This window comes from Oncorhynchus mykiss, chromosome 17 (assembly GCF_013265735.2).
Source record: "Oncorhynchus mykiss isolate Arlee chromosome 17, USDA_OmykA_1.1, whole genome shotgun sequence".
Classification (NCBI taxonomy): Eukaryota; Metazoa; Chordata; class Actinopteri; order Salmoniformes; family Salmonidae; genus Oncorhynchus; species Oncorhynchus mykiss.
Window position 1 is genome coordinate 84,657,386 of NC_048581.1, and position 25,000 is coordinate 84,682,385.

Sequence of the window (25,000 nt, forward strand, 5' to 3'; positions counted from 1 at the left end):
TATTATTATTAACAGTATTATTAACATTATTGTCATTATTATCAACAGTATTATTAACATTATTATTATAATTGGTATTATTATCATTCTTATTATTAGTATTGTTATCATTATTATTATCATTATTAGTATCATTATTATTACAATCATTATTATTATTAACATTATTATAATTAACATTATTATTATTATTATTATCATTATTATTAACATTATTAATAGTATTATTATTATTATTAACATTATTATAATTTACATTATTATTATTATTATTATTATTGTTATTATTATTACTATCATTATTATCATTAGTATTATTATAATTAGTATTATTAACATTATTATTATTATCATTATCATTATTATCATTATTATCATTATTAGTATCATTATTATTATTATCATTATTATTATCATTATTGTTATTGTCAGGATTGTCGTAAGAACGGGACCAAGGCGAAGCGGATGTTGAGTTCTACATATTTATTTCAAAGTGAAACTTAAAGCAAAACACAATAAATCAATAAACGAACAACGAAACGTGACTAAGTGGTGCACATGCACAAAACAATATCCCACAAACAAAGCTGTGAAAAATAGCTACTTAAATATGATCCCCAATTAGAGACAACGATTACCAGCTGCCTCTATTTGGGAATCATACAAAAATACCAACATAGAAAATATAAATTAGAACACAACATAGAAATATTAAACTAGAATACCGCCTAGTCACGCCCTGACCTACTACACCATAGAGAAACAAGGGCTCTCTATGGTCAGGACGTGACAGTACCCCTCCCCCCCAAAGGTGCGGACTCCGGCCGCAAGCCCCCCTCCCCAGACCCCGGATCCGGCCATCGCGCAGGGCTGAACGCCGTGCCTGGACTGGGCACCGGCGCAGAGGAAGGCTCCGGCCTTGGAGCGGGACTGGATGCCGTGCCTGGACTTGGCACCGGCGCAGAGGGAGGCTTCTGCCTTGGAGCTGGACTGGACACTGTGCCTGGAAGCTCCTGACCGTTGACCCACGCTGGATTTTCCGGACCGTTGACCGTCGCTGGAAAGTTCCGCACTGTTGACCCTTGCAGGAGATTCCGGACTGTGGACGGTCGCAGGACGTTCCGGACCGTTGACCGTCGCTGGAGGTTCCGCAGTGTGGACCGTCGCAGGAGGTTCCGCACTGTGGACCGTCGCAGGAGGTTCCGCACTGTGGACCGTCGCAGGAGGTTCCGGACTGTGGACCCTCGCAGGAGGTTCCGGACTGTGGACCGTCGCAGGAGGTTCCGGACTGTGGACCGTCGCAGGAGGTTCCGGACTGTGGACCGCCGCAGGAGGTTCCGGACTGTGGACCGTCGCCCGAATCTCTGGGCGGTGAACCATCATCGGAAGCTCTGGACTGTGAATGTACACTGGAGACCGAGTGTGTGGAGCCGGTACAAGTGGCACCGGACTGGTGACACACACTTCAGTGCGAGTGCGGGGAGCTGGCACAGGACCCACCGGACCGGGGAGGTGTGCTGGAGGCCTGATGTGTGGGGCCGGTACAGGTTGCACCGGACTGGTGACACGTCCTTCAGGGCGAGTGCGGGAAGCTGACACAGGACGTACCGGACTGGGAAGGCGCACTGGAGGCCAGATGCGTGAAACCGGTGCAGATGGCACCGGACTGGTGTCACGCTCTTCAACACGCCTGTACGGCAGCATTCTCATCGCTACCACCTCTCTCCGGAATCTTTCATCAAATTCCTCCTCCGACTCCCAAACAGGCTCTGGCACTCTCCGCTGCTCGACTGCAAGCTCCATGTTACCCACCCCCCCAAAAAATATTGTGGTTTCTGTTTCCGTCGCTGTCCTTCCATGCTCCTTGGTGACTCCCGCCAAGGAAGGGTCTCGTGTCCTCTCATGTCCTCCCAAGTCCAAAACTTCCTCACCTCATTTTCACGCTGCTTGGGATATTCTGTCAGAGTTCTCGTAAGAACGGGACCAAGGCGCAGAGGATGTTGAGTTCCACATATTTATTTCAAAGTGAAACTTAAAGCAAAACACAATAAATCAATAAACGAACAACGAAACGTGACTACGTGGTGCACAATCACAAACACAAAACAATATCCCACAAACACAGGTGGGAAAAATAGCTACTTAAATATGATCCCCAATTAGAGACAACGATTACCAGCTGCCTCTATTTGGGAATCATACAAAAACACCAACATAGAAAATATAAACTAGAACACAACATACAAATATTAAACTAGAATACACCCTGTCACGCCCTGACCTACGACACCATAGAGAAACAAGGGATTTCTATTGTCAGGACATGACAGTTATTATCATTATTATTATCATTATTATCATTATTATTATTATCATTATTACTAGTAGTAGTAATGTTAGTATCATTATTAATATTATCATCATTATTATTATCAATATCATTATTATTATGTATTATTATTATCATCATTATCATTATTATTTCACTCTCCACTTTCACTCTTTCCTTTGGTTATTGTTTTCTCTCTCTCTCTCTCTCTCTCTCTCTCTCTCTCCCTCTCTCTCTCTCTCTCTCTCTCTCTTTCTCTCTTTCCCTCCCTCTCTCTGTCTCTCTCGCTCTCTCTCTGTCTCTCTTTCCCTCCCTCTCTCTGTCTCTCTCGCTCTCTCTCTGTCTCTCTTTCCCTCCCTCTCTCTGTCTCTCTCGCTCTCTCTCTGTGTCTCTCTTTCCCTCCCTCTCTCTCTCTCTGTCTCTCTGTGTTTCTCTCTCCCTCTTTCCCTCCCTCTCTCTGTCTCTCTCTCTCTGTCTCTCTGTGTTTCTCTCTCCCTCTTTCTCTCCCTCTCTCTGTCTCTCTCTGTTTCTCTCTCCCTCTTTCCCTCCCTCTCTCTCGCTCTCTCTCTGTGTCTCTCTTTCCCTCCCTCTCTCTGTCTCTCTCTCTCTGTCTCTCTGTGTTTCTCTCTTCCTCTTTCTCTCTCTCTCTATGTCTCTCTTTCCCTCCCTCTCTCTGTCTCTCTCTCTCTGACTCTGTGTTTCTCTCTTCCTCTTTCCCTCCCTCTCTCTGTCTCTCTCGCTCTCTCTCTGTGTCTCTCTTTCGCTCCCTCTCTCTCTCTCTCTCTCTGTCTCTCTGAGTTTCTCTCTCCCTCTTTCCCTCCCTCTCTCTGTCTCTCTCTGTGTTTCTCTCGTCCTCTTTCTCTCCCTCTCTCTTTCTCTCTCTGTGTTTCTCTCTCCCTCTTTCCCTCCCTCTCTCTGTCTCTCTCTCTCTCTCTCTCTCTGTTTCTCTCTCCCTCTTTCCCTCCCTCTCTCTGTCGCTCTCTCCCTACCTCCCATCTTTTATTTGTTCTGGTTTGCTCTGATTCATGTCATGGTTAAACATGTCATTTCAGGGCCCCTAGCAAATCAGACACGTTGACATTTCTTTCTCCACTCAGTGATTCATTGTGTCATACATGATTCTATGTCTGCCCCCTCAACACCCTACAGAAAGGTTTCCCAACCCTCTCCATGGGCCCCCCAGGCATTTTTTGTTTTGTTTAACTTTAAACTGATTCAATTAGTCAAATGCTTGATGATTAGTTGACTAATTGAATCAGGTGTGCCAGTTTAGGGTTAAACAAAAAAAAATAATGTCTGGGGGGGCTTACTGCCAACATCACTTGAATGTTGTTTCTGTCTCTCACACTTCCTCAGGAGGTTTAAAAACATGACTTTAATAGAGAGCAGGGGTGTCAAACATACAGCCCACGAGCTGATTCAATGTGGCCCGCGGGTGGTTTCAGGTGTTTTTTCAGTGCGGCACTACAGACCTCGGTGAAGACCGAATGTGGCATGCGGGGAAAAATGAGTTTGACACCCCTGCCATAGAGATTAGTTTCAGTGTCTAGAACATTGTTTCTCTCAGTCTGTGACCGCCTGCTGGTGTTTTGAGGTGTGGTTTTCTCAGTATTGGTTTCCCTTTGATTCTCACCTGTTTAAGGCAGCGTTCATCCGTCAAGACCAGACAGTTACCCCTGTAGATCTGTCCTGTAGGCTACTCCAGGTCAGACCCACAATGTATATGGAGTGAGTTTGGATTGGTTAGATTGTGTCATGTAACTTCAATGTCTTCCATGTTATAGATGTTGTCATGACTACAGTAACTATAGTGACAGCCTTTAGGTTTAAACTCGATTCAAATATTCAATTGCCACTTTGGTATCACACTGTGGTTCTAAGAACGATATGTGCTAGCTGGGGTACCACGCTGTGGTTCTCAGAATTGTGTGTGCTAGTTGAGGTATCAAGCTGTGGTTCTCAGAATGTTGTGTGCTAGCTGGGGTATCAAACTGTGGTTCTCATAATGTTGTGTTCTAGCTCGGGTATCAAGCTGTGGTTCTCATAACATTGTGTGCTAGCTGGGGTATCACGCTGTGGTTCTCAGAACCTTGTGTGCTAGCTGGGGTATCACGCTGTGGTTCTCAGAACGTTGTGTGCTAGCTGGGGTATCAAGCTGTGGTTCTCAGAACGTTGTGTGCAAGCTGGGGTATCAAGCTGTGGTTCTCAGAACCTTGTGTGCTAGCTGGGGTATCACGCTGTGGTTCTCATAATGTTGTGTTCTAGCTGGGGTATCAAGCTGTGGTTCTCAAAGGTCAGTTCTAGAGTGAAGCCCTCAAAATTAGCCTGATGCACTAGGTCTAATGTCTTCATATGTCAGAGCCTGGGGGGGCCTCTTGTCTCTGTCAGTGGGACATCACAGGACATGATTGACGACTTGTGAGGGAAGTTATTGATGAGTCACAGAATCAGGCGTGGGCGTGAACGTCTTCTTAGGCTCTGACACACACACACACACACACACACACACACACACACACACACACACACACACACACACACACACACACACGTATGTGGTCCCTGAATGAGCTTGACACAAACAGGACTCATCAGTCAGACAGCCCCATGCTTCCATTCTGTTACAGTGATCTCAGAGTACCTGAGTGGCAGATGACTTAAATTACTATGACATTACTTCCTGTCCTTTCACCAACTTCCATTTAACTCCCCAAAGCCCCACTGTGCCTCACAAGAAGGCCTGTGCCTCTGTAGTCTTAGGTTAGGAGTGGTGATGGGACCTGTTTGTTATTTTAGATTATAACGAAAAAGATTACATGGACAGGGGGACAAGACTAGGAGATCTGTGCTCCTGCTCTGAGACACGTTGGGCCAACTTAATTCCCTTTAATTCAGACCTCCCTTTAATTCAGAACTCCCTTTAATTCAGACCTCCCTGTAATTCAGACCTCCCTTTAATTCAGACCTCCCTTTAATTCAGACCTCCCTGTAATTCAGACCTCCCTTTAATTCAGACCTCCCTTTAATTCAGACCTCCCTTTAATTCAGACCTCCCTGTAATTCAGACCTCCCTTTAATTCAGACCTCCCTTTAATTCAGACCTCCCTGTAATTCAGACCTCCCTTTAATTCAGACCTCCCTTTAATTCAGACCTCCCTTTAATTCAGACCTCCCTTTAATTCAGACCTCCATTTAATTCAGAGATTCCTTTAATTCAGACCTCCCTTTAATTCAGAGATCCCTTTAATTCAGACCTCCCTTTAATTCAGACCTCACTTTAATTCAGAGATCCCTTTAATTCAGAGATTCCTTTAATTCAGGCCTCCCTTTAATTCAGGCCTCCCTTTAATTCAGAGATCCCTTTAATTCAGACCTCCCTTTATTTCAGACCTCCCTTTAATTCAGACCTCCCTTTAATTCAGACCTCCCTTTAATATTAGAACTCCCTTTAATTCAGGTCTCCCTTTAATTCAGACAATGATAGTGTCAGTTTCCTCCTCACCTCTACCTACCATGGTAGCCTACCTATCTTTAATTAAAGATACTGTCAGGTTTAGTGTTTTTAATTGATAGGTTCAACAGACAGTGTTTAATCCTTTCATTCAGTCACTTAGAGGGGGGGAGAGGGGAGCGAGGAGAGAGAGAGGGGAGCGAGGGGGGGAGCGAGGGGAGCGAGGGGGAGCGAGGGGGGAGTGATAGAAAGGATACTAAAACAGGCTTCTCAATCATATTAAAGTTTCATGTAAAAACAAAACACTTGCATTTATACTGTACTGTTTGTACTCCTCTGTTGGTATACTGTGGTAGTTGAATTCATCTGAGACATTTTCAGCCCAACCACAACCCCTGCCCCACACACACACACACACACACACACACACACACACACACACACATATCCTTTGGTGTGTTTAATTATAGCAGCGCTTGGTTTTGTCCCAGAGGCTTCCCATTAAACATGGGGCTGGTCCAGGATAGTAGAGCTGTAAACCCAACATAAATATTTAATGAGATGAGTGTGTGTGTGTGTGTGTGTGTGTGTGTGTGTGTGTGTGTGTGTGTGTGTGTGTGTGTGTGTGTGTGTGTGTGTGTGTGTGTGTGTGTGTGTGTGTGTGTGTGTGTGTGTGTGTGTGTGTGTGTGTGTAATAAATCAGTAAAACACGTACATTGTTAATCGGCAGCCGAGTGGACCCAGGTTCCCTGGCCAGGTGATAAATCACTCAACCTGGCCTGAATACACAATATCGGAAGTTTAACCCCCTTTCATTCCTCTATTCATATATTTCATTAATATATAAAATGTGTTCCTGTTAGTTTCTAGTGGAAACTTCTCCATATGACTTGTTTTGACATATTCTAATGAGACCTTGTTTATATAAATAAATTATTTAAAAAAAAAACTTCCCATGTTGTAACGGGATTCGTCCTGGGAAGGAGAGGCGGACCAAAATGCAACGTGGTTGAAGTTCATGTTTTTTAATAAGAAAACTAAACGTGAAAATCTCACATTCACCTGTGGAATTAAGGTGACTACGTCTAAAACGCCCAAATGCGGCACAAGGGAACGATTTTGCGGTTAGTGGAAGAGTGGACAGAATAAAATGTTTTCGGGGGAGTTAATGGAACTCATTCAAATGGCACCATAGTTCTGCTGTATGAAAATCACTGCCTGTTAAAAGGCCCATCTTTAGACGCTACACTGAAACCGAAATATAAACGCAACATTTAAAGTGTTGGTTCCATGTGTTATGAGCGGATAATGAACACAATTGCATTTTTATCGGTGGCAATTTGAATGCACAGACATTCCGTGAGGAGATCCTGAGGCCCATTGTCGTGCCATTCATCCACCGCCATCACCTCATGTTTCAGCATGATAATGCACGGCCCCATGTCGCAAGGATCTGTACACAATTCCTGGAAGCTGGATATGTCCCAGTTCTTCCATGGTCTGCACACTCACCAGACATGTCACCCACTAAGCATGTTTGGGATGCTCTGGATCAGTGTGTACGACAGCGTGTTCCAGTTCCCGCCAATATCCAGCAACTTCGCACAACTATTGAAGAGGACTGGGACAACATTCCACAGGCCACAATCAACAGCCTGATCAACTCTATGTTCATATTTTTGTTAGGTATACCTACATTTTGGGACTTATGAATGAAAGATGTGTACCCAATGATTTATGGAGAATATTATGTATGAATGCTTCATTAGCTCTACTGTCAAAACCCATCAGAACCCAAAAATATAAGATTGTTTAACTCCAATGTTTGTAAACAAAGTAAATGAAAACATGGTTAAAACATGAATGTTGATATCGTGGATGGTCAGTCCTTGCATCCATAGCGTAGTCCATGGATTTAAGAGTGGTTGCATTTCTCCAGCCCCGTCCCTCAGCTTTTTACTGAAACTGTGGCAGGGAAACACTGTTAATGTTTCCATTTAAGGATTGTGTCTTTAAACACATGTACTAGAGTAATCGTGTTATTATGAAGCAACAATCTTAGTATTGCAAACAAAAATAATGATATTTAAAGCAAAACATGAACCCCAAGAAGTATTGGTAGTGAAAACAAAATATTTCAAGGAAATCATTTTGAAATCCGAGAACAAATTATTTGTAAACATTGTGTGTGTGTGTGGGGGGGGGGGGGGGGGGGGCAACGTGCTTAAATCAAATGGCACCCGCCTTCCTGCAATTTTCCCTATCATTGGTTATGTTACCCTGGTCGTCACTATCATTGGTTATGTTACCCTGGTCGTTACTATCATTGGTTATGTTGCCCTGGCCTTTACTATCATTGGTTATGTTACCCTGGTCTTTGCTATCATTGGTTATGTTACCCTGGTCGTCACTATCATTGGTTATGTTACCCTGGTCGTCACTATCATTGGTTATGTTACCCTGGCCTTTACTATCATTGGTTATGTTACCCTGGTCTTTGCTATCATTGGTTATGTTACCCTGGTCTTTGCTATCATTGGTTATGTTACCCTGGTCTTTGCTATCATTAGTTATGTTACCCTGGTCTTTGCTATCATTGGTTATGTTACCCTGGCCTTTACTATCATTGGTTATGTTACCCTGGTCTTTGTTATCATTGGTTATGTTACCCTGGTCTTTGTTATCATTGGTTATGTTACCCTGGTCGTCACTATCATTGGTTATGTTACCCTGGTCGTCACTATCATTGGTTATGTTACCCTGGTCTTTGCTATCATTGGTTATGTTACCCTGGTCTTTGCTATCATTGGTTATGTTACCCTGGCCTTTGCTTTCTCTGCCTTTTTTCAAGTTGCAAGTTTTGGCACATTCATTCCAACAACATACTGTAGCACCCAGCTTCCCACTGCTGATTTGCCTCTGAAGCCAAGCAGGGTCGGCACAGGTAGAACAATGAACCAGATGTTTCCCCGAATGCATAAATCTCAGGCATCGGGTTGGCATTTCCCACTCACTGCAAATTTTCTCATCGATGAAAGATTTAGTCTCAATATATTTTTCTGTTCCTAAAACTAGAATATGTTACGAACAGAGAGGACTATGTTTTGTAGACTTTACCCTTTGCCAAAGTTTGAAAAAATGTAATTGTTTAGAAAGAGTGCAAAGGGGAAATTGAGTAGTTGTTCCCTAACAGAACATTTTTATTATTTAACTAGGCAAGTCAGTTAAGAACAAATTTGTATTTTCTATGACGGCCTAGGAACAGTGGGTTCAGAGGCAGGACGACAGCTCGGGGATTTGAACTTGCAACCTTTCAGTTACTAGTCCAACGCTCTAACCACTAGGCTACCCTGCCTCCCCTAGGAAAATACGTGCTAAAACGCACCAATAGGATCTCGCTAGCTCGTGCTTGCCTCTAACCACCTCCTTGTTTGTTCTGCCCACTATGATTCATTTGCTCCCATTGGAAACAACAGGCTGTGGACTATCTTGGTTAGTTATAAAACGTCTTTGGGGTCCCTGGAGGAGAAACCTGATGGAGCTGGAAGTGCTGCAAATATACGTGTGAAAAATAAACGTGTGGAGAAATAAAAGTCGGGATCATTTTTTTCACAAGGGAGAAACGTGAAAAATATACATGTGAAACTTCACACGTGTCTGATTGAAGATTTAAAAATAAATAAATAAATCTTTCACGGTTTTTTTTCAGATCATTTTTTCATGTTTTTCTTTTTGTAAGGGTATGGTAACTAGGGAAGATTGACTGTGTGTTTTTTGTTTTCTCATGGCTGTGGAACTCAGCTGTCAATCAGCATGATGAGAGGGGATGGCATAAATGGGACATGGAAGACGGGTTATTTCTGGCTGACATGTGATGCACTGATGAGTGCGTGTGTGTGTGTGTGTGTGTGTGTGTGTGTGTGTGTGTGTGTGTGTGTGTGTGTGTGTGTGTGTGTGTGTGTGTGTGTGTGTGTGTGTGTGTGTGTGTGTGTGTGTGGACGTGGGAGGACAAGGACTGTGACAGGGGCTCTGTTGAACACTGATACTTTGGGGTCATTTATCTATTTTGGGCTAAAAACAGAAAGGACAAGACAGAAACAGAAGAAGCTCGTCCTATATGTTAGTCATGACCTGTGAAATAAACTCAACATAAAAATGATTTAGTGACAAATAATGAACAAGTATTTCAGATTAGCTACCCCATCCTTAAACTGAAACATTAGGGTTAATGGTCTCCTAAGATCAGCGTCTAGGAACAACTCCTCCATCTCCTGTTCCTGCTCCGCAGGGCGTGTCTTAGGAGTGGCTGGGAAGGTGATTGGTGGGATGGGTTGCCGTGGTGATAGAGAATCGGCCCCTCCCCCCCATCTCTCCACTCCTACCTCACAAGCATCTTCAGTCTCCCAACTCCTATCTAATCAACACTTTACCAGGGTTTTATCACTGCCTTAGGAAACGGAGGTGTTCTGTGTATATCCTATGTATGCTCCCAACACGTCGGAGTGCTTCTGTGGTTGTTTTTTAACTTCATTTTATCTTGCTATCTTTTGTGCTTTGGAATATTATGTTATGCCTTTTTTGACAAATGAAAGTACCAAACATTTTCAACAAATGCTCACACTTTTGTCAAACTCACATTAGTAATAACATTGGCTTTAGGCTGTCTTCTCTGCACAGGGAACGCGTTCAGTTTCGTCAGTGGATGAGGAGAGTTTCATCACTACCGTCCAGAGAATAACCAGCCTTAAATTTACTGACTAAACACACACACACACACACACACACACACACTGTCTCTTGAAGATAAAGGCAACGACAGGGAGACAAGCAGGAGAATTGTATTTGGGTTCTAAAAACACCAGAGGAACAAGAGAATTAGGTGTTAAACGTCCGCTCAGGATTCATGGGGAGACAGGTGTTTTGTCATCCAATTTAGCAAGCTCCTGAGACAATTCCTCCTGCCTTTATTTAGCTTAGGACCATTGTTGAGAAAGAGAGAGAGGAAAGGGAGAGGGGAGAAAAAGAAACAGAAAGAGAGAGAGGAAATGAGAGGGGAGAGAAAGAAACAGAAAGAGAGAGAGGAAAGGGAGAGGGGAGAGAAAGAAACAGAAAGAGAGAGAGGAAAGGGAGAGGGGAGAGAAAGAAACAGAAAGAGAGAGAGGAAAGGGAGAGGGGAGAGAAAGAAACAGAAAGAGAGAGAGAGAAACAGAAAGAGAAAGAAACAGAGAGAGAGCGAGAGAGAGAGAGATAAACGGAGAGAGAGAAACAGAGAGAAACAGAAAGATATACTGTGTATGTGTTCAGAGCTGTGATGTACCTGTGTTCAGAGCTGTGATGTACCTGTGTTCAGAGCTGTGATGTACCTGTGATCAGATCTGTGAAGTACCTGTGTACCTGTGATCAGAGCTGTGATGTACGTGTGTACCTGTGTTCAGAGCTGTGATGTACGTGTGTACCTGTGTTCAGAGCTGTGATGTACCTGTGTTCAGAGCTGTGATGTACCTGTGTACCTGTGTTCAGAGCTGTGATGTCCCTGTGTTCAGATCTGTGATGTACCTGTGTACCTGTGTTCAGAGCTGTGATGTACCTGTGTACCTGTGTTCAGAGCTGTGATGTACCTGTGTTCAGAGCTGTGATGTACCTGTGTACCTGGGTTCAGAGCTGTGATGTACCTGTGTACCTGTGTTCAGAGCTGTGATGTACCTGTGTTCAGAGCTGTGATGTACCTGTGATCAGAGCTGTGATGTACCTGTGACCAGAGCTGTGATGTACCTGTGTTCAGATCTGTGATGTACCTGTGTACCTGTGTTCAGAGCTGTGGTGTACCTGTGTACCTGTGTTCAGAGCTGTGATGTACCTGTGTACCTGTGTTCAGAGTTGTGATGTACCTGTGTACCTGTGTTCAGAGCTGTGATGTACCTGTGTACCTGTGTTCAGAGCTGGGATGTACCTATAGCAGAGCTGGGATGTACCTATAGCAGGACTGGGATGTACCTATAGCAGAACTGGGATGTACTATAGCAGAGCTGGGATGTACCTATAGCAGAGCATGTATAATGTAATGGTGTGTTCCTGTTCTTCTCCTCAGGGGGCTAAACTGCCCATGTCCATCATCATCGTTGGAGTGGGACAGGCTGAGTTTGACGGTAAGAAGCTACATCACTTCCTGACATTATTGCTGTTAATATAATTATATTATATGCCATGTAACAGATGCTATAGCAACTTACAGTTATGAGTGTATTGATTTTACGTACGGCTGGCCCCGGGAATAGAACCCGCCTGTGTCATGATCTACTAACTGAGATACAGATGATCATTACAGCATTACTACACATACTGCAGCTGAAACCTTTTCACTTACAGGTTACAGGTTACCTGTCGTTGTAGTTTACAATACCTGTCGTTGTAGGTTACAATACCTGTCGTTGTAGTTCACAATACCTGTCATTGTAGGTTACAATACCTGTCGTTGTAGTTTACAATAACTGTCGATGTAGGTTACAGGTTACCTGTCGTTGTAGTTTACAATACCTGTCGTTGTAGATTACAATACCTGTCGTTGTAGGTTACAATACCTGTCGTTGTAGGTTACAATACCTGTCGTTGTAGTTTACAATACCTGTCGTTGTAGTTTACAATACCTGTCGTTGTAGGTTACAATACCTGTCGTTGTAGTTTACAATACCTGTCGTTGTAGTTTACAATACCTGTCGTTGTAGTTTATAATACCTGTCGTTGTAGTTTACAATACCTGTCGTTGTAGTTTATAATACCTGTCGTTGTAGTTTACAATACCTGTCATTGTAGGTTACAATACCTGTCGTTGTAGTTTACAATACCTGTCGTTGTAGGTTACAATACCTGTCGTTGTAGTTTACAATACCTGTCGTTGTAGTTTACAATACCTGTCGTTGTAGGTTACAATACCTGTCGTTGTAGGTTACAATACCTGTCGTTGTAGTTTACAATACCTGTCGTTGTAGTTTACAATACCTGTCGTTGTAGTTTACAATACCTGTCGTTGTAGGTTACAATACCTGTCGTTGTAGGTTACAATACCTGTCGTTGTAGGTTACAATACCTGTCGTTGTAGGTTACAATACCTGTCGTTGTAGTTTACAATACTTGTCGTTGTAGTTTACAATACCTGTCGTTGTAGTTTACAATACCTGTCGTTGTAGTTTACAATACCTGTCGTTGTAGGTTACAATACCTGTCGTTGTAGGTTACAATACCTGTCGTTGTAGGTTACAATACCTGTCGTTGTAGTTTACAATACCTGTCGTTGTAGGTTACAATACCTGTCGTTGTAGTTTACAATACCTGTCGTTGTAGTTTACAATACCTGTCGTTGTAGGTTACAATACCTGTCGTTGTAGGTTACAATACCTGTCGTTGTAGTTTACAATACCTGTCGTTGTAGTTTACAATACCTGTCGTTGTAGTTTACAATACCTGTCGTTGTAGGTTACAATACCTGTCGTTGTAGGTTACAATACCTGTCGTTGTAGGTTACAATACCTGTCGTTGTAGTTTACAATACCTGTCGTTGTAGGTTACAATACCTGTCATTGTAGTTTATAATACCTGTCGTTGTAGTTTACAATACCTGTCATTGTAGGTTACAATACCTGTCGTTGTAGTTTACAATACCTGTCGTTGTAGGTTACAATACCTGTCGTTGTAGTTTACAATACCTGTCGTTGTAGGTTACAATACCTGTCGTTGTAGGTTACAATACCTGTCGTTGTAGTTTACAATACCTGTCGTTGTAGTTTACAATACCTGTCGTTGTAGGTTACAATACCTGTCGTTGTAGTTTACAATACCTGTCGTTGTAGTTTATAATACCTGTCGTTGTAGTTTACAATACCTGTCGTTGTAGTTTACAATACCTGTCGTTGTAGTTTACAATACCTGTCGTTGTAGGTTACAATACCTGTCGTTGTAGGTTACAATACCTGTCGTTGTAGGTTACAATACCTGTCGTTGTAGTTTACAATACCTGTCGTTGTAGGTTACAATACCTGTCATTGTAGTTTAAAATACCTGTCATTGTAGTTTACAATACCTGTCGTTGTAGTTTACAATACCTGTTGTTGTAGTTTACAATACCTGTCATTGTAGTTTACAATACCTGTCGTTGTAGTTTACATACCTGTCGTTGTAGTTTACAATACCTGTCGTTGTAGGTTACAATACCTGTCGTTGTAGGTTACAATACCTGTCGTTGTAGTTTACAATACCTGTCGTTGTAGTTTACAATACCTGTCGTTGTAGTTTACAATACCTGTCGTTGTAGTTTACAATACCTGTCGTTGTAGTTTACAATACCTGTCGTTGTAGGTTACAATACCTGTCGTTGTAGGTTACAATACCTGTCGTTGTAGGTTACAATACCTGTCGTTGTAGGTTACAATACCTGTCGTTGTAGTTTACAATACTTGTCGTTGTAGTTTACAATACCTGTCGTTGTAGTTTACAATACCTGTCGTTGTAGTTTACAATACCTGTCGTTGTAGGTTACAATACCTGTCGTTGTAGGTTACAATACCTGTCGTTGTAGGTTACAATACCTGTCGTTGTAGGTTACAATACCTGTCGTTGTAGTTTACAATACCTGTCGTTGTAGTTTACAATACCTGTCGTTGTAGTTTACATTACCTGTCGTTGTAGGTTACAATACCTGTCGTTGTAGGTTACATTACCTGTCGTTGTAGGTTACAATACCTGTCGTTGTAGGTTACAATACCTGTCGTTGTAGGTTACAATACCTGTCGTTGTAGTTTACAATACCTGTCGTTGTAGGTTACAATACCTGTCGTTGTAGTTTACAATACCTGTTGTTGTAGTAGTTTTCGATAATAATATCAATTAAAAAAATGACTACCTGGTATTATTGCTTAATAATCACATTTGCTGTTCTCTGAGTGCTGGACCTAAAATGTTATAAAGACCTGTTTAGACTTAATGTTTAAACCTTTAGCTGATATTTATTGTTTAAACTTTAACCAGATCTGCTGATATATTATTTAATGTATGACGCTGACCTTTAATACATTCAGACAACTAATCAGAAGGCACTCTGCAGCCGCTCCACGTTCTCATCATTACCATTAGCCTGCCCTGAAAGATAATTGATTGAGAGTGAGTCCACGATTAACTGATTAAATTTATACAATTCAGACATGCAGAAGCCAGGTGCTGTCTTGTAGCCAGGTGTTGTGTTGCTCCCTCGTTTCTAGCAATTAGCCAGACGAATGACCTGCAAGACAATTAGCAACTAATTTTGATTCAATAGAGGAGAGAGAGAGAGAGAGAGAGAGAGAGAGAGAGAGAGAGAGAGAGAGAGAGAGAGAGAAAAAGTATCGTAGTATGGGGTAGAGCGTGTTTTGGTGTAATGTAGTTTGAAGTGGTCAGGACTACTGGCTGGGTTCATCGGAGTTCTTATGAATTTCAATTAGAGTTCTGATTAACGGGCTGAGGATTATTAGATGCTCTATCGTCAGGCAGAATAGATTAGAATTGAGACAGGTCATCTCAACATGAATGTGGTTCCTGTCGGAGGTAGAATCTGAAGAGTTTAAGAAAATAACATGTTTGTGTTTTGCCAGTAAGAAAGAGGAAAATAAAGTGATTAAGAGATCAATTAATAAACATACGTGTAGTCAGACATGTACAACCTCTCCCTGTCTGAGTCTGTAATACCTACATGAGTTGACCAGCTGGAAAGTGTCTTCACTGACATGTACAACCTCTCCCTGTCTGAGTCTGTAATACCTACATGAGTTGACCAGCTGGAAAGTGTCTTCACTGACATGTACAACCTCTCCCTGTCTGAGTCTGTACTACCTACATGAGTTGACCAGCTGGAAAGTGTCTTCACTGACATTTACAACCTCTCCCTGTCTGAGTCTGTAATACCTACATGAGTTGACCAGCTGGAAAGTGTCTTCACTGACATTTACAACCTCTCCCTGTCTGAGTCTGTACTACCTACATGAGTTGACCAGCTGGAAAGTGTCTTCACTGACATGTACAACCTCTCCCTGTCTGAGTCTGTACTACCTACATGAGTTGACCAGCTGGAAAGTGTCTTCACTGACATTTACAACCTCTCCCTGTCTGAGTCTGTACTACTTACATGAGTTGACCAGCTGGAAAGTGTCTTCACTGACATTTACAACCTCTCCCTGTCTGAGTCTGTACTACCTACATGAGTTGACCAGCTGGAAAGTGTCTTCACTGACATGTACAACCTCTCCCTGTCTGAGTCTGTACTACCTACATGAGTTGACCAGCTGGAAAGTGTCTTCACTGACATTTACAACCTCTCCCTGTCTGAGTCTGTACTACCTACATGAGTTGACCAGCTGGAAAGTGTCTTCACTGACATTTACAACCTCTCCCTGTCTGAGTCTGTAATACCTACATGAGTTGACCAGCTGGAAAGTGTCTTCACTGACATGTACAACCTCTCCCTGTCTGAGTCTGTACTACCTACATGAGTTGACCAGCTGGAAAGTGTCTTCACTGACATTTACAACCTCTCCCTGTCTGTCTGTACTACCCACATGAGTTGACCAGCTGGAAAGTGTCTTCACTGACATGTACAACCTCTCCCTGTCTGAGTCTGTAATACCTACATGTTTCAAGCAGACCACCATAGTGCCTGTGCCCAAGAACACCAAGGTAACCTGTCTAAATGTCTACCGCATCGTAGCTCTCCCATCTGTAGCCATGAGAAACATTGAAAGGCTGGTGATGTCTCACATCAACACCATCATCCCAGACACCCTGGATCCACTCCAATTCACATACCGCCCCAAAACATCCACAGATGACAAAATCTCTATTGTACTCCACACACTGCCCTTTCCCACTTAGACAAGGGGAACACCAATGTGAGAATGCTATTCATTGACTACAGCTCAGCGTTCAACACCATAGTTTCCATAGTGTCCATAGATAGTCAAGTTATTACCTCGTACCCCTGCACATCAACTCAGTACTCGTACCCCGTGTATATAGCCAAGTTATTACCTCGTACCCCTACACATCAACTCAGTACTCATACCCTGTGTACATAGTTAGTCAAGTTATTACCTCGTACCCCTACACATCAACTCAGTACTGGTACCCTGTGTCCATAGATAGCCAAGTTATTACCTCGTACCCCTACACATCAACTCAGTACTGGTACCCTGTGTCCATAGATAGCCAAGTTATTACCTCGTACCCCTACACATCAACTCAGTACTGGTACCCTGTGTACATAGATAGCCAAGTTATTACCTCGTACCCCTACACATCAACTCAGTACTCGTACCCTGTGTACATAGATAGTCAAGTTATTACCTTGTACCCCTACACATCAACTCAGTACTGGTACCCTGTGTATATAGATAGCCAAGTTATTACCTCGTACCCCTACACATCAACTCAGTACTCGTACCCTGCGTACATAGATAGTCAAGTTATTACCTCGTACCCCTACACATCAACTCAGTACTCGTACCCTGTGTACATAGATAGTCAAGTTATTACCTCGTACCCCTACACATCAACTCAGTACTCGTACCCTGCGTACATAGATAGTCAAGTTATTACCTCGTACCCCTACACATCAACTCAGTACTCGTACCCTGTGTACATAGATAGTCAAGTTATTACCTCGTACCCCTGCACATAAACTCAGTTCTCGTACCCTGTGTACATAGATAGTCAAGTTATTACCTCATACCCCTACACATCAACTCAGTACTCGTACCCTGTGTACATAGATAGTCAAGTTATTACCTCGTACCCCTACACATCAACTCAGTACTCGTACCCTGTGTACATAGATAGTCAAGTTATTACCTTGTACCCCTAAACATCAACTCAGTACTCGTACCCTGTGTACATAGATAGTCAAGTTATTACCTCGTACCCCTACACATCAACTCAGTATTCGTACCCTGTGTATATAGATAGTCAAGTTATTACCTCGTACCCCTACACATCAACTCAGTATTCGTACCCTGTGTATATAGATAGCCAAGTTATTACCTCGTACCCCTACACATCGACTCAGTATTCGTACCCTGTGTACATAGATAGCCAAGTTATTTTTACTCATTGTGTATTTATTCCTCGTGTTACTATGTTCTTTCTCTCTGCATTGTTGGGAAGGGCCCGTAAGTCAGCATTTCACTGTTAGTCTACATCTGTTGTTTACGAAGCATGTGACCAATAAAACATTATTTTATTTTAAATACTAGGCACACACATTTGAAAATGCTTAAATCACAGAAATAGTTTTTCATCAAGTTCGTCATTGCTCTGGAAAACAAGATTTTCATCTCAATGACACCAAGTTGTTGTAATGATGGGGAGGGGAGGTCTAAAACGATTTGACACAAAAATCCTCTGTACAGGCTCTGGTCTTGTCCCATCTTGATTACTGTCTGGTAATATTGTCAAGTGCAGCAAAGAAAGACCTAGAAAAGCTGCAGCTGGTTCAGAACTGAGCAGCACACCTTGCCCTTAACCGCACATACAGAACTAACATCAACAACATGCCATGTCTTTCCTGGTTGAGGGTTGGCGAGAGATGAACTGCTTCTCTTGTAGTTTTGATGAGAAATATTACTGTGATGAAAATTCCAGATTGTCTACATAATCAAATAACATTCAGCTCAGACACCCATACATACGCCACAAGACATGTCACCAGGGGTCTCTTCACAGTCCCCGAGTCCAGAACAAACGACAACGCACAGTGTTATACGAAATCTCCAATGACTCACGCAAAATGACCTTTAGAAATTGATTAATCAACATTTAATGGAACGGTGGGACTGTGAGGACGCACGCACACACACACACACACACACACACACACACACACACACACACACACACACACACAGAGGACTATAGAAAAGACTTGGACAGAAAGAGATAAAGAAACATATATATATATATATTATTATTATTTATTTTTTTATTTTTTTTGTGTTATTGACTTGTTTATTTTTTACTCCATGTGTAACTCTGTGTTGTCTGTTCACACTGCTATGCTTTATCTTGGCCAGGTCGCAGTTGCAAATGAGAACTTGTTCTCAACTAGCCTACCTGGTTAAATAAAGGTGAAATAAAAATATATATATATTTTTTAAAAATTAGAAAGTTGATAGAGAAACAGAAGTTGAGTAGAACCTGAACATTTTGTACTGGAACATATTTACCTGCCTCAGGACACAGGAAACAGGAAATAGTCCTGTGAACAGATCAAATATTTCATGTGAAGCACAGAAACACACACACAAATACACACACAAAACACACACACACAAATACACGCACACACACACACACATTGTTTTTTAGTAGTATTGTTTGTACATCGTATTGTATAATTGTGTGACTGTCCTTGTTTATCATTGTATCATCAGTGTTTTGGTACTTGTCATATCTTGTGTTTTTTGTGGAGGAAGAGTAGCTGCTGCTTGATTTGATTTTAAAAGTGTTCTTGTGCGTGTTTGGTGTGTGTTCTTGTGCGTGTTTGGTGCGTGTTTGATGTGTGTTCTTGTGCATGTTTGGTGCGTGTTTGGTGCGTGTTTGGTGCGTGTTTGGTGCGTGTTTGATGTGTGTTCTTGTGCGTGTCTGGTGCGTGTCTGGTGCGTGTTTGGTGCGTGTTTGGTGCGTGTTTGATGTGTGTTCTTGTGCGTGTTTGGTGCGTGTTTGGTGCGTGTTTGATGTGTGTTCTTGTGCGTGTTTGGTGCGTGTTTGGTGCGTGTTTGATGTGTGTTCTTGTGCGTGTTTGGTGCGTGTTTGGTGCGTGTTTGATGTGTGTTCTTGTGCGTGTTTGGTGCGTGTTTGGTGCGTGTTTGGTGCGTGTTTGGTGCGTGTTTGATGTGTGTTCTTGTGCGTGTTTGGTGCGTGTTTGGTGCGTGTTTGGTGCGTGTTTGGTGCGTGTTTGGTGCGTGTTTGATGTGTGTTCTTGTGCGTGTTTGGTGCGTGTTTGGTGCGTGTTTGGTGCGTGTTTGATGTGTGTTCTTGTGCGTGTTTGGTGCGTGTTTGGTGCGTGTTTGGTGCGTGTTTGATGTGTGTTCTTGTGCATGTTTGGTGCGTGTTTGATGCGTGTTTGGTGCGTGTTTGATGCGTGTTTGATGCGTGTTTGATGCGTGTTTGGTGCGTGTTTGATGCGTGTTTGATGCGTGTTTGGTGCGTGTTTGGTGCGTGTTTGGTGCGTGTTTGATGCGTGTTTGATGCGTGTTTGGTGCATGTTTGATGCGTGTTTGGTGCGTGTTTGGTGCGTGTTTGGTGCGTGTTTGATGCGTGTTTGATGTGTGTTTGGTGCGTGTTTGATGCGTGTTTGGTGCGTGTTTGATGCGTGTTTGGTGCGTGTTTGATGCGTGTTTGGTGCGTGTTTGTTCTCTTCACCCTGCAGCCATGGTGGAGTTGGATGGTGATGACATCAGAATCTCTTCCAGAGGGAAGCTGGCAGAGAGAGACATTGTCCAGGTGACTCACACACACACACACACACACACACAAAGGCCATGAACACAGCTACGAACAAACACAGCTTTTCTTGACCAGTTGAAATGTCATGGCTCTCCCTAGGATGTGTTTATCCAGTGAGGGGTATTGTTGGATTTTTTTTACAATCACTAGGACCCATTTCTCAATACTTGGGTCACTTTTTCACTTTTTCAAAACTCTTCACACAGTTCTCCTAACCAACTTTCAGCTTGAGCACAGCAGTGAATTTCACATCCAAAATGCACTAAAACCACCAAGGTGAGAGGAAAATTATTCCTCTATGGAGTTGAGGAATAGAGAGAAAGATGAGAGGAAAATAATTCCTCTATGGGGATGAGGAATAGAGAGAAAGATGGGAGGAAAATAATTCCTCTATGGAGTTGAGGAATAGAGAGAAAGATGGGAGGAAAATAATTCCTCTATGGAGTTGAGGAATAGAGAGAAAGATGGGAGGAAAATAATTCCTCTATGGAGTTGAGGAATAGAGAGAAAGATGGGAGGAAAATAATTCCTCTATGGAGTTGAGGAATAGAGAGAAAGATGGGAGGAAAATAATTCCTCTATGGAGTTGAGGAATAGAGAGAAAGATGAGAGGAAAATAATTCCTCTATGGGGATGAGGAATAGAGAGAAAGATGGGAGGAAAATAATTCCTCTATGGAGTTGAGGAATAGAGAGAAAGATGGGAGGAAAATAATTCCTCTATGGAGTTGAGGAATAGAGAGAAAGATGAGAGGAAAATAATTCCTCTATGGAGTTGAGGAATAGAGAGAAAGATGGGAGGAAAATAATTCCTCTATGGGGATGAGGAATAGAGAGAAAGATGAGAGGAAAATAATTCCTCTATGGGGATGAGGAATAGAGAGAAAGATGGGAGGAAAATAATTCCTCTATGGAGTTGAGGAATAGAGAGAAAGATGGGAGGAAAATAATTCCTCTATGGAGTTGAGGAATAGAGAGAAAGATGGGAGGAAAATAATTCCTCTATGGAGTTGAGGAATAGAGAGAAAGATGGGAGGAAAATAATTCCTCTATGGAGTTGAGGAATAGAGAGAAAGATGGGAGGAAAATAATTCCTCTATGGAGTTGAGGAATAGAGAGAAAGATGAGAGGAAAATAATTCCTCTATGGGGATGAGGAATAGAGAGAAAGATGGGAGGAAAATAATTCCTCTATGGAGTTGAGGAATAGAGAGAAAGATGGGAGGAAAATAATTCCTCTATGGAGTTGAGGAATAGAGAGAAAGATGAGAGGAAAATAATTCCTCTATGGAGTTGAGGAATAGAGAGAAAGATGGGAGGAAAATAATTCCTCTATGGAGTTGAGGAATAGAGAGAAAGATGAGAGGAAAATAATTCCTCTATGGAGTTGAGGAATAGAGAGAAAGATGAGAGGAAAATAATTCCTCTATGGAGTTGAGGAATAGAGAGAAAGATGAGAGGAAAATAATTCCTCTATGGGGATGAGGAATAGAGAGAAAGATGAGAGGAAAATAATTCCTCTATGGAGTTGAGGAATAGAGAGAAAGATGGGAGGAAAATAATTCCTCTATGGAGTTGAGGAATAGAGAGAAAGATGAGAGGAAAATAATTCCTCTATGGAGTTGAGGAATAGAGAGAAAGATGGGAGGAAAATAATTCCTCTATGGAGTTGAGGAATAGAGAGAAAGATGGGAGGAAAATAATTCCTCTATGGAGTTGAGGAATAGAGAGAAAGATGGGAGGAAAATAATTCCTCTATGGAGTTGAGGAATAGAGAGAAAGATGGGAGGAAAATAATTCCTCTATGGAGTTGAGGAATAGAGAGAAAGATGAGAGGAAAATAATTCCTCTATGGGGATGAGGAATAGAGAGAAAGATGGGAGGAAAATAATTCCTCTATGGAGTTGAGGAATAGAGAGAAAGATGGGAGGAAAATAATTCCTCTATGGAGTTGAGGAATAGAGAGAAAGATGAGAGGAAAATAATTCCTCTATGGAGTTGAGGAATAGAGAGAAAGATGGGAGGAAAATAATTCCTCTATGGAGTTGAGGAATAGAGAGAAAGATGGGAGGAAAATAATTCCTCTATGGAGTTGAGGAATAGAGAGAAAGATGAGAGGAAAATAATTCCTCTATGGAGTTGAGGAATAGAGAGAAAGATGAGAGGAAAATAATTCCTCTATGGAGTTGAGGAATAGAGAGAAAGATGAGAGGAAAATAATTCCTCTATGGGGATGAGGAATAGAGAGAAAGATGAGAGGAAAATAATTCCTCTATGGAGTTGAGGAATAGAGAGAAAGATGGGAGGAAAATAATTCCTCTATGGAGTTGAGGAATAGAGAGAAAGATGGGAGGAAAATAATTCCTCTATGGGGATGAGGAATAGAGAGAAAGGTGAGAGGAAAATAATTCCTCTATGGGGATGAGGAATAGAGAGAAAGATGAGAGGAAAATAATTCCTCTATGGAGTTGAGGAATAGAGAGAAAGATGGGAGGAAAATAATTCCTCTATGGAGTTGAGGAATAGAGAGAAAGATGAGAGGAAAATAATTCCTCTATGGAGTTGAGGAATAGAGAGAAAGATGGGAGGAAAATAATTCCTCTATGGAGTTGAGGAATAGAGAGAAAGATGAGAGGAAAATAATTCCTCTATGGGGATGAGGAATAGAGAGACAGGAAGGAGGAAACGTGTCACCATCCTTGGATGGTCTGCAAACCACTCTGTGACTGCTGGAGTGGGGAAATGTCACATTGTCCCATACAAGTACAAACGTTGGCCGGTGTTGTATGGCTCAATTAGCAGTTTGTGTGACAGGAATCCATCAGAGGATATTGCTGCACACATTGTGATGTTGGCACCCCTCTGGCCCGGGACATCCACTGTGGCTCTTTTCCCAATCACATTCCTTCCTCGCCGTCGTGTTTTGGCCAAGTTGAAACCAGCCTCATCCACAAAGATGAATATGTGGGGTGTTTGCCTGGCTTCAATCTCCATGACTCTCAAAATAAATCCACAAGGTAACATAAGAGTTAGGCTATCACGGTAGTTTACATTCTACCTAAAAATATGCCATTGTGTGCCGCTGCCCTGTTTGGTTTTTTTCAAAACCAGTTCTGTATTTTATAGTCATTTTACCTGGACACATTGGCTCCTGAGTTGCTTGACTCGTTCAGCGTTCCTCTCAAAGGGGACAGTGTACAACTGCTTCATCCTGACTTGATGTTGTTTCAGGACTCTAGAAATAGTTGTTATTGTTACATTGTCTGCTAACACTCGTCCCGAATCTCTGTGAGTTTTATGCCGTTGTTTCTGATGACCATATCAACGATTGCAGTTTCCTGCACAGCAGTGAAAATCCTACCTCTCCTCCGTTGGGTCGTAAGCAGAAATACAAAAACAATTACTCACAAGTGGGCTCGGAGGCTTTGCTCAATTTACTTCTGTAATGAGCAGTTCAGTCAGATGCCCTTGCAGAATGCACATCTTACCTGGTGTTTTGCCGGAAATTTCTCACAGTAGATGCCACTGTTGAGTGTTGCAGATTTGGCTGCACTCTCAGACCAGCCTCTCTCATTGATAGACCATGATTTGTTACATTATCAATTATAGTAGCTCTAATCTCATCTGAGACTACAGCTCTTGATCTTCCACCACACATACGTACTCCTCTTCCTCTCCCAGCCACTCTTCTTCCTCTGTCAGCCACTTCTCTATCTCTGTCTGGGTCCATGTTTACATTATTCCTAAGATGTCCCCTTTTGTATAGATGGCAATGAAAGACTAACACCTGGGTAGGTGTTCAGCTACAATGGGAATCAGCTGTGGTTTTTTATTTTTCCTTTATTTAAAGTCAGTTAAGAACAAATTCTTATTTTCAATGACGGCCTAGGAACAGTGGGTTAACTGCCTGTTCAGGGGCAGAACGACAGATTTGTACCTTGTCAGGTGGGGGGGTTTGAACTTGCAACCTTCCGGTTACTAGTCCAACTCTCTAACCACTAGGCTACCCTGATTGTTTTGGTAGTATTTAATTTTTTAGATTTTGAATATATTTCAAAACGGTATTACCTTAGAAATGTAGCAAATTACTGTTTTATTCAATTTTGTGTTATTTTAGGTTTTGAACATAAGTTGAACAGTTTTGAAAAGAGTATGTAAACATTTGCAAATTGGCCTGTAGGTACATATAGAGTTTTGGTGGCGGTTGTGTCTGAGTGAGAAAAAAAATCATGAAATTTGATGTAGTCATTGAATGTACTTTGTGCCAAAGCAATGAAAAATGATCCACAGTTTAGCCCACATAGAGTGCTGTTGTGCTCACTGTGTGAAGGGTTTTGACCTAAGTATTGAAAAATGATCCACAGTTTAGCCCACATAGACTGCTGTTGTGCTCACTGTGTGAAGGGTTTTGACCTAAGTATTGAAAAATGATCCACAGTTTAGCCCACATAGACTGCTGTTGTGCTCACTGTGTGAAGGGTTTTGACCTAAGTATTGAAAAATGATCCACAGTTTAGCCCACATAGACTGCTGTTGTGCTCACTGTGTGAAGGGTTTTGACCTAAGTATTGAAAAATGATCCACAGTTTAGCCCACATAGACTGCTGTTGTGCTCACTGTGTGAAGGGTTTTGACCTAAGTATTGAAAAATGATCCACAGTTTAGCCCACATAGACTGCTGTTGTGCTCACTGTGTGAAGGGTTT

At 42.2% G+C, this 25,000-nt stretch overlaps 1 protein-coding gene across 2 annotated transcripts in view; it reads left to right on the plus strand.

Annotated features, from left to right (window-relative positions):
- Window positions 1–25,000, plus strand: part of LOC110493280 (copine-5) — a 305,250-nt gene that overhangs the window by 277,597 nt on the left and 2,653 nt on the right. For both annotated transcript variants that reach the window (XM_036950811.1, XM_036950812.1), the window contains 2 exons: window positions 11,869–11,926; window positions 20,221–20,294. In XM_036950811.1, coding sequence (XP_036806706.1) covers window positions 11,869–11,926; window positions 20,221–20,294 — 132 coding nt within the window. The remainder of the gene's footprint in view (window positions 1–11,868; window positions 11,927–20,220; window positions 20,295–25,000) is intronic.